This window comes from Pangasianodon hypophthalmus, chromosome 7 (genome assembly GCF_027358585.1).
Source record: "Pangasianodon hypophthalmus isolate fPanHyp1 chromosome 7, fPanHyp1.pri, whole genome shotgun sequence".
Lineage (NCBI taxonomy): Eukaryota > Metazoa > Chordata > Actinopteri > Siluriformes > Pangasiidae > Pangasianodon > Pangasianodon hypophthalmus.
This window is the reverse complement of record NC_069716.1, coordinates 17,638,275-17,649,409: the sequence shown is the minus strand read 5'-3', so window position 1 is coordinate 17,649,409 and position 11,135 is coordinate 17,638,275. Positions and strand designations below refer to the sequence as shown.

The 11,135-nt window shown below is 38.3% G+C and overlaps 1 protein-coding gene across 2 annotated transcripts; it reads left to right on the top strand.

Moving 5' to 3' along the window:
* Positions 1-762: 762 nt before the first annotated feature.
* Positions 763-9,651, top strand: LOC113528690 (cytochrome P450 4V2). 2 transcript variants are annotated; one of them, XM_026917327.3, is made up of 11 exons: positions 763-1,033; positions 1,150-1,262; positions 1,480-1,565; positions 2,607-2,797; positions 3,003-3,072; positions 4,027-4,153; positions 6,441-6,611; positions 6,692-6,794; positions 7,332-7,466; positions 7,842-8,021; positions 8,661-9,651. In XM_026917327.3, exons 1-11 carry the CDS (start codon positions 847-849, stop codon positions 8,822-8,824), a joined length of 1,527 nt encoding a protein of 508 aa, XP_026773128.3. In that variant the 5' UTR covers positions 763-846; the 3' UTR covers positions 8,825-9,651. The 2 variants fall into 2 exon arrangements, with proteins under 2 accessions (XP_026773128.3, XP_026773129.2); XM_026917328.3 differs by having other exon boundaries at positions 864-1,033; positions 1,164-1,262.
* The last annotated feature ends 1,484 nt before the right edge of the window (positions 9,652-11,135 follow it).

Sequence of the window (11,135 nt, the reverse complement as noted above, 5' to 3'; positions counted from 1 at the left end):
TGTTGTATGGTTGCTATACCCAGAGATATTTGAATACCTCACTTATAGTCTGTCACTATATACTTCTAATTTTAGTCAGTTACATCCTCTTAAACACAGTGAATAATTATGAACTGCATAATAGTTTCACTGGATATGTTAAAAATGCTTTAATGAAAAAACCACATCAAAAACTCTGTACTAATTCAAACAAAAATATTTGTAAGGCTTCAACTCTAACTTTAATATCTTTTCATGTGGATTGAACTTGAACTTCTGATTTTATTTAAAAAAAATACTTCTTTTTACTTTACTTGTTTATATTTTAAATACTAGACTACTTTTAAGTGTTGACATTTTCACTTGACTATAATTTTGACTTGCTGGTTTCACATGTATTTGAGTAAGATTTTGACACAATACCTATACTTGCACATAAACATATTTTTCTGTACTTTTTTCCCTGGTTAGCCACTACTGATATTACTGTTTCTACCAGAATATGAATGGCCATAACTGCAATATTTACCATTTATACGCAATGTACTCCATATTCCTGCATTTATTTTCTTTTCAGTTTCTGGCCTGGCATAGCAGTGAAATAGTGAATAAAGCTAGTCAGTGTTACACACAAACACACCACTTTTGCAATCATCCAAACTGAAGAACAGATTGCATGGCAAAATATGTGATATCCTGTTGCTCTTCTCCTGTCAATGATTTAGCTGGAGGCCATAAATAAACTAGCATGGCCCGATAACCCTTTGTTTGTTTGTGAATCAGTGAAAGTTAAGTCTGAAGTTCATTTAAGAGGGAATGTTCTGAGTGAATCAGAACATTCACTGATGCCAACTCCTTTACTGCAAAATGGAAATTCTGTTTGGATTGTACACTCTGGGGAGCATAACTTTCCTGCTTATTCTTCTGATGTGTATGTTACGTTCTCCAATTAAAAGTTACATACATATATGGAGAGAGATGAAGCCAATTCCAGGAATGGAAGGTGCCTTCCCTTTCATTGGTAATGCTCTACAGTTCAAAGCTAATGCAGGAGGTAAGGTGTTGCAAACGTTGTTATTTTGTCATGTTTCCTCATTGAATAGAGTTACCTTTGTTGTGTACAATACAAAGAATTGGTGCATTGCATTTTATATTTGTATGTCATTTAAGATTTTTTCAACCAGATTATTGAAGGGACTAATGAAAACAGACACAGGCCTCTCGTGAAGGTCTGGGTGGGACCCATCCCCTTCCTTATTTTATATCATGCAGAGACAATTGAGGTGTGTATAATTAAAGCATTAGTTATAATACCTGCTATTCTGGCAACAAAATGTGATGAATCATGTTCATATGGTCACTCTATGTGATGCTAGGAAACTGCCAAATATTTGTTCCACATAAAAAAAATTATTAATGATGTCATCAGTTTATTAATGGCTTGTTTAGGTAAGGCATTTATTTTCTTGTTTAAATTTGGTTGCTTCTTTTTTTCTCCAGGCTGTCCTCAGCAATTCCAAGCATCTAGATAAATCTTATCCCTACAGATTTCTGCACCCTTGGCTTGGCACAGGTTTACTCACCAGGTACAGATAAGCACCTGTCTACTGTGAATTGCATGGATTTAAGGCTGGATTCACCAGCCTCTTGAATAATTGTTTTTAGTTAAGAGCATTACATTTAAGTTATCAACAAGCAGTTGCTCTGATCCAGAGTAACTAATGCTGAGACTAATGCTAGTTTGTGCAAGTACCAGAGTCTCATCTAGGCAATTACAAATGGCTAGAGCCTAATGCCTGTGAATTTTAAAACTAAATACACAACGTTCAGAAAACCATGAAGTATTACAAAAGACAACCAACACAAAATAAGTGCAGAGAAAAAAATAATACATTATCCTAAAAAAAAAAATAGATATGGACTTAGTCAAAGTAGAGAGAAAGATATTCCACCAGTGAGAAGCCAGGACACTGAAGCAGTGAGTTTTTTGTTATGAGCAGACTTGGACCTCAGATTTGGAGACAGATTTGCCAGTTGTACTGAAGTTGAAGACCTGAGTTGGTGTGCAGGTATGTAATTTTGAACCATTGTGCATAGATAAAGGTGCATAGCCCTTTGATGCCTGGAATGTGAGGACAACAGCTTTAAATTATATCTTTCCTGCAACAGGAAGCCAGTGGAGTGATCTCAATAGGGAATGAGTGGGAGAGGGGTGCTTGCAGTCTTATGACAGAATTTTAGGAGGTTACGAACAAGGCAAGCAGCAGCTTTCTGAATGCATTGAGAGGAGGTATGATATATGAAGGGAGTCCAACAAGAAGCAAGTTGCAGTCATTAGGTCTGGAAATAATTAGAGTTTGTATGAGACTCTGTAGCCATCTGTAGTCACTAGGATCTGTTGTTTGATGTGATTGGAGAGGTTGAGTCCATCCATACATAGATTCTTAGCCAGGGGGTGTAAGTGATGATGGATAGGTCCCACCTAGAGAATTTCTTAGCTGGGAGGTAAATCACTTCTTTTGACAGCTTTTGACAGCTGTTCTCAATAAACATTAAGAAAACACTATTCAAATGTTTCAGAAAGCTAAACTACAAGCATTTTATTATTTGCCACCCACACATTACAGTACAGGAGACAAGTGGCGCAGTCGACGGAAAATGCTGACCCCAACATTTCACTTCTCTATCCTCACTGACTTCCTGGAGGTGATGAATGAACAGAGTGATATTTTGATCCAGAAGCTGCTGAAACATGTAGGCGGAGAACCATTTAACTGTTTCAGCTACATTACTTTCTGTGCCTTGGACATTATATGCGGTTGGTATAGTTTCTTTCTGCTGTCTGTCATTCCAATACATTTGAATCACCAGTATTGTTTGAAATTAAACTCTTAACTGCTAATTACCAAATACTCATGTGGCCATTATAATTAGGTACTTGAGAGGTATACAGTATCTGTCTATGCAGATATATCTATGCAGTAATTTTAATATTGTGGGCATGTATTTTCCACACAAAACAGAAACAGCAATGGGCAAAAGGATCTATGCGCAGAGTAATGCAGACTCAGAATATGTCCAGACTGTGTATAAGTAAGTATTTACATTAATATATGTATCAACAGGTACATCTACTATATAAGTGCATTTTGTTGGAATAAAATTATTGACTGTTTCCCACCGCCCTTTACTCACTGGAAACAGACCAGTGACACTGAGAGTAGTGACTTTGTAGTATGTGTTGCACTGGTATGAATGTATTAAGCACTGCGATGATGATATCTGTACAGTAGTGGTCCTATAGTGGTCCTTTGAATGGATGGAGTAAAGGGAGGCTGCAGTTTTTGTAGCTCTATTTTAGGGGCCTCTAATACTGTAGATGTAACTCTACAATATGTACAATTTTAGTTGTACATAATTAGTGATAATTATTTTGATTTTAGTTCAGGCTAAGCCCTAAAAGCATAATCATCACAAGCAAGTCTCTATGGTCATTTCTTAGAAAACAAATCAGTTAAATACAAATGTCAGTGTGACTGAATAAGCAAAAGTAAATTAAGTAGTTGAGCAAACACCCTTATAATAAAAAACTAGAGTTCATAAGGCCACATCAGAAACTGTACTTGTCAAGTATGATGCAGAGATGCAAGTGCAGGGAGTTTATTGAAAATCACAAGGCAGACAAGGGAAAATCCAAAATCATAATCAAAACCAGGCAAACACTGATGCGATCATCAAACAGACTAGACTAAGCAGTACTAACAAACTTGTACTGACTATGAGTAAAACTACATGAATAACAGCAAAGAGCTCATACTTGGAATCACACAAGCAAGACTGCTTAAGTGTATGTGTGTGAAAGTCCAGGATATTTCAGGAAGTGTGTGAATATGAGACAGGTCTGCATGATTAGTACTCAGGGGGCTGTGAACAGAGATAGGGGTTATGTGACTGGTCATTGAATTATGCTGGAGAAAAATGTATACCATGTAGCATATATTTATACTCTGTACAATGTAATCCAATCTTCACTTAAACTTCCCGCAGGATGAGTGACATCATCACTCGGAGACAGAGAGCACCGTGGTGGTGGCCTGACTGGATTTATAACTTGTTCGGAGAGGGTAAAGAGCATGCAAAAAGACTCAGGATTTTACACGCCTTCACTGCAGGTGTAAGTCCCTTTTCTCATTTTTGATTAACTGTAAGGCATGAACATTTTGATCCATATATTTTGTATGGCCATTAGTAATTATATGATTAAGCTTCAGATAATTTTAATATATTAACTAAGTTACTGTAAGATCCAAAGATCCAAAGGTTTTATTGCATTTTTTCATTTACTTTTTTTTCCAAAAATTTCATTTACAGTTTTTGTCCAAAACAACTTACAGTTGAGGTTAAATTCTATTAAGGAGCTGAAAGTGATACAAGAATTGCCAATTGAAAAACAAATGGATAGCAAACATACAGCAGTAGCAGCAAAGTGAGCTATGACTAAACATGTGGGATGGAATTGTACTGTAGGGGTTGACTAGCAGACAAGTTGATGCAAATGCAGGGCTTTGTCTATTAACCAGTAACAAGACAACAGAATGGCAAGGTGATAATCGAAACCAAAAACAGGCAAAAGGCTGAGAAACAAGCAAACAGGCACAAACTGGGCAAAACCAAAAAGGCAGTAGTATAGACTAAAGCATGTTTAAGATCTAAACAGACATGTTCAACATCTAGCACATGATCTAAACAGACATGTTCAAGATCTAGAACATGGAGAAAAGGCTCAGTAACATCACAGAGTGTATCTTTGCCAAGACATTATGGATAGTACAGTGTGTATATAGATGAGTTGTGTGTGGTCAGTAATCAGGGGACTACGAGTGTATGTAGGTAATAGGTCAGTTGTGAGTCCAGTGACAGGTTAGGTGATGGAGCAACTGGAAATCAAGTGAAATGTATTTGTTCAGGTCAGTGTGACAGGAGTGCTACAAACATTCAGTCATGATCATTAAACTCTTATCCTGGTCAGGTCCCAGTGGCTGCAGAGCCTATCCTTGGAACATGCCAAAGCATCACATGGCACCATACACACATGCATCCTCACACTCATTCACACCTAGCGGCAATTGAGAGTTGCAAATCCAAATACCAGCATGTGTTCAGGATATTCGCTCACCGGACACTTTAACAGGAACACTTGTACAAGTGCTCATTTATGCAGTTATCCAGTCAGCCAGTCATGTGGCAGAAGCGCAGTGCGAAAATCATGCAAATACAGCTTCAGTTAGTGTTCACATCAAAGATCAGAATGGGGAGAAAATGTGATCTCAGTCACTTTAACCATGGCATGTGAGTATTTCATAAACTACTGATCTCCTGGGATTTTTACACACAACAGTCTCTAGAGTTTACACAGAATTCTATTCTATTCTTTTACTTGTGGCCAAGTATGGTGACCCATACTCGGAATTTCTGCTCATTTAGCCCATCCAAGTGCACACACAGTAGTGAACACACACACACACACACACCATGAACACACACCCGGAGCAGTGGGCAGCCTTTTTTTTTTTTTTTTTTTTTTTGCTGTGGTGCCCGGGGAGCAGTTGGGGGTTCTGTGCCTTGCTCAAGGGTCTCACCTCAGTTGTGGTATTGAGAGCTGGTCATTCACTCCCCCCACCTACAATCCCTGCTGGACCTGAGACTCAAACCCACAACCTTCAGGTTACCTTCGGGTTACAAGTCCGAGACTCTAACCATTAGGCCACGACTGCGAAAAGCGAAAAACAAAAAACAAAAAACAAGATTCTTGTTCTTGACTGACACTTCTAACAGTCTTCTGCTGCTGTAGCCCATCAACCTCAAGGTTCGATGTTTTGTGCATGCTGAGATGCTTTTCTGCTCACCACGGTTGTAAAGAGTGATTATTTGAGTTAATATATCCTTCCTGGCAGCTTGAACCAATTTGGCCATTTTCCTCTGACCTCTTATCAACAAGGCATTTCCACCCACAGACGTTTCTCACACTTTTTCTTCATTCTGATATTTGATATGAACATTAACTGAAGCTCTTGATCTGTATCTGCATGATTTTTTTTGCATTGTGCTCCTGCTCCATGACTGGCTGATTAATTAACTGCATGAATGTGCAGTTATACAGGTGTTCCTAATAAAGTGGACGGTGAGTGTAAACCTCTTGCAACACACTCAAACTACAAATCATGCAATCATATATCATTGATATAATTCATTCTCAAATAATAAAAATCAACAATACATGAATGCAATAAAATATCATAAATACATGATAAAATAAGTTTTTTGGTAGATCCTACTCTTTTTTTAAACACCCACAGCTTGAAGCCAAAACAGCAAACCTCTTGATGGAAAATATAGCCGACGGACTTTGACCCAAAATCTAAGTGTGTTTTCAAGTCTTTCATGCCGTTTGTGTTTTGAAGGTGATCAAAGAGAGAGCAGAGTATGCGAGTGAAGGATCTGACAATGAGTCAGACCATGGACTGAGAAAGAGAAGGGCCTTCTTGGACATGCTGTTAAAAACCAAAGATGATGCTGGTGCTGTGCTGAGCCATGAGGACATTCAGGAGGAGGTGGACACCTTCATGTTTGAGGTAGGAGCAAAATACACTACACTACACTAGAAGTGGACAAGCTTGTAACTGATACCAACTTTTTATGGTATCTTTAATAGGGGCATGACACCACAGCAGCTTCCATGAACTGGGCCTTACATCTCATAGGCTCTCATCCAGAAGTCCAGAAGAAAGTACAAGCAGAGCTACAGGAAGTGTTTGGTAACACCGCTTATATTCTCATGTTCTGTTCCATTATTAGCTATAATAACAATATTTATGGTAGTCAACACAGAAAACCCATTCACATGTTGATGGAAAGTGTGTGTTAACTGCCATAAATGTTGTTTTTTTATTGCTAATAATTGAACAGATCATTATCAGCAATCAAAATAATATTTATGGCAGCGACATGCAAACCCCCTTCATATGCTGATGGAAAGAGTGCAAATAGGACACGAAATGTGAAACGATCATTTTAACACATTTTGCATTGTTAATCCTAGGTCCAAATAACATAAATATAAGCACTGTAATATAAACTATGAAATTTCTTATTAAAAAATTGAGTATTTGGTCAACTGCTGGGTTTGCAGCTTTTATTTCAAATGTCACTTAAAAAACTGAATAACTTCTCATTTTCTGTAGACAGAACTTAAACCATACTGATTTGTAAATGCAGCTATGAGAAATGTCTTACTTGCCCTTCCTCCTCTCTCTCCCTCTCTCTCTCTCTTTCTCTCTCTGCACTGTCGTCAGGTTCATCACAGCGCCACGTGGGAGTGGAGGACCTGAAAAAGCTGCGGTACCTGGAGTGTGTCATCAAGGAAAGTCTGCGACTCTTCCCTGCAGTGCCGCTGTTTGCACGCAGCATATGCGAGGACTGTCACATAAGTAGGCTATAACACATTGTCATCATATCATTTGGTGCACTGAAACGTGGATCATTGAAGTCACTGCCTCCATTTGCATCTCAGTGAAACACCAGACGTTTTGTCTTCCTGAATCAGATTCCAAGTGGCTCCAACCTTTTTACCTGCCTGAGATCAAACATTCAGCTGCTTCACCTACATCACACTCTCTATGAAGCTAAATAGAATTACAGCTGAAAGGGAACCCAGTTAATGAACACTGTTGTTGAAAATGTCCCATAACAGACAGAAAACATTTCAGGGTTATGTGACGGAATTATTCATTGTCACGTAATGTTCACTTTTTTAATCACAGACTGATTGTTGTAAAAAGTATGGCTCTACTATTTTTCCGCAGATGATTTCAAAGTTCCAGAAGGCGTAAATGCTGTGATCATCCCCTACGCTCTCCATCGTGATCCTCGTTTCTTTCCAGACCCTGAGGAGTTCAGACCAGAGCGCTTCCTTCCAGAGAACAGTACAGGAAGACACCCATATGCATACATCCCATTCTCCGCCGGTGCTCGTAACTGCATTGGTAAGAGCCAAAAGAAAGCTGCTGAAGCATAATCAATCACACTCCATTCCAATCACAGCAAAACAGTCTGTGACCCTTAACTTTGTAAACCACCTTCGCAACTCTTAGTGAAGAAGTGAAAAACTTCAGGGTGCTAAATTTCTGGGTCAGGGTTATTCTGTTTTATCAGGCAGGTCACATCCTATTAGCAAGACCACTTGTTTTGATATGGCGTCCCAGCACCATTACACTGCAATTCATGGAAGCGTATCTACACTCCACCCAGAATCAATCACCCATTTAGCATGGCCGGCTAAAACGGAGGAGCTGCTAACTTTCCTCCTGCATTTATCTCCAGAGAGCACAGACCTGTCTTCCACTGTTGACTGAGACAGAGTGTCTCTCATCAAGTGGTACTGGCAGTTCCAGCCCACGGGCCACTCAAAAGGGAGCATCACTGCATGTGCAAGAGAGAGCGGAGAGAGAGTGTGTAGAAGAATGTGATATGTCTTCAGAGATTAATCAGTTCAGCCCTCTGTCTGCAGCCTGCCTGCACTGAACTTTGTATCAGAATACAAAGATTACAGTGGTATAAAATGTGAGGTAGAAATGTAGTATATGACAGATTTCTCCTGTGTCTGTGTGTGTGTGTAACTCCAGGCCAGCGCTTTGTTATGATGGAAGAGAAGGTTGTTCTTGCCACTGTGTTGCGTCACTTTGATGTGCAGGCGTGTCAGAGTCGTGAAGAGCTGAGACCCCTGGGGGAGCTCATCCTCCGTCCAGAGAAGGGCATCTGGATCCATCTAGACAAGAGGGCCAACTAAACCCGAGCCACGTCTTGTATGCAATGTATGTAGTTAGAGAAGTATGGGGTAGAGAGATTTTAGCCATCGTTTGTGGTACATCACCGTCTGCATACACAAATGTATGGAATAGGAATTCCCTTGTATTTCTGTAGACTTGGAGTCACTTCTTTGTGTGGTCCAGTGCATCCAATACAAATCTACAATTTTGCATGCCTTCAATATACTACACAGATACACTGTATATATTAGTTAGCACAGATATTTCTAAAAAATAGAAACAAACTGCATAATGGGTGCAACTATAAAATGATTATCTGTTAAGGTATTGAATGGATCTGATTATTATAACAATTCATAATACAAAATGTTACTATGAAACATTGTTAAGATTTGTTCAATATCATTGTTATTACGTAAGGAATAAAGTATTTTGGGAACATGCTGTTATACTGTAGGAAAACATTCAATTATGTGATTGGATCATATGATTGGGTGTGAAGAAGTGGGCTTTTTTTATTTACTCTTAATTAAAGAACAAAATGTCATAGTTTCATTTAATGTTGTGAAACATCTGCAAGACATGTAGTTCCTTTTATCTCTTGTGCTATAGCAGCTATAAACAGTCATTCCCTCACCAGGCTCATTTTATTTCTTTTGAAGTTAATAAGACAAGGCAATCCAAGAACTCTATATGCGCAAAATCCTCCTGAAGACTCTCCTGTAGTGGAAAACCTACTGAGCATTACAAAGCGCTGACACCTGAGACACCTCTTTTCAGTACACTTCACCATATCAGCAATGATATGTTTTTCTTTTTAAAATAAAAGCACATGTTTAAATCCTTTTATCATTCGTCTTAAATAGTGTGGAGTGTCCACCATAGAAGTGCCTGTGAATTAGCTGTTACTATCTAAATGATATTAGACTAAGTGCATTAAAGTAAACCTATGATTTCTATTACATGCTTTAATCTAGTGCAGAATAAACTGTCGACTCAGTGTATATTAATTTATCCTGAGATGCCTGTTTATTAGGTACCATATAAACTCTGGCAAATCAGTGTGTTGGCACTGATATGACTTCTTGAAACGATTTCCAGCATAGTTTCAGTATTAAACAAACTACTAACTTCTCAAATTCCCCTCCTCCCTAGATCAGCTGTGTATAATCCAAACAATACAGATATTGGCATTGTAGTCCTGCAGGCTTCATTTTTGGTCCAGTTGCAAGATTGGCTTTCTGTAGATAAAAAATAAACCTCTGGCAGGAGAAAATCCTGACCAAATAGACTGTGTGTGTGAACTTCCATCCTGATATTCATCTTTGCTTTCCTATAGCAGATTTTCCAGTATTAGTAACATTTTATCCATGTGAATTTCATTATAAAATAATTGACTGTGTATTTTAATATCATTCAGTGAGGGACATATACCTGACTATCAATTTCTGGAAATATTTGGAATATTATGGAAATATCATTCCAGGAAAATTGTCAGACGGGTCATTTTTCATGATGTGTGTTCCAAAGGTTTTTGTTCCAAACTTTTTAAGCTGAAGCATGTTTCAGTGCCTGTTTTCTAGGAATTATACCACAGATTGAAAAATTCAGCACAATAATTACTTTGTTGAGTGGAGTTTTTACAGATGTCTTTCAGTGTGAGGTATAACTGTTCAAACACTGTTACTGACTGAAGGTCACAATAAAACCTCAGCTCAGAATTCAATGTGTATTCATTAGAGCGGGTGAGCACAAAGAAACTGCATACAAATTCAAAATTCAAATTGTAGTGTAAACTGTGCAACATTATCTAGAGATAAGCACATAAATAACAAGCTATTATTATTATTATTATTATTAGTAGTAGTAGTAGTAGTAGTAGTAGTAGTATAACATTGGTGCAGTATGATGTTCCAATGCTAGATTATTTTGTTTCCTCTAAACAAAGTAAAATATCAAAATCAGTTTTGCTGAATTCCAAAAGAACTTTTAAATAAGTTTTGCTGGATTACTTCAGAACTTCAGTTAAGTAGCATATCAGAAGAGAGAATTACTGTAGCCTTGCTCATTCTGCTCCTTTCATCCAGGGCTCAGGATGCTGAGGGAAAGCAGACATTGTAGCTCCTCCACACAGAGGCAGTGTTGTGCCTAGTCACCTCCCTGTTGAGGTTAGTGAGAAGAGGGCAGGCCAGGTTAGCAGGCTAAACATGAACTCACTACTCAAAAGATTTCTAAAGTTCCTGAAAAGACCTGACACTTAGAGGTTACACCAAGGTTTTTTGTTTTTTTTTAGCTCGACACAATAGAATAGAGAAACTAATAAATAGAATC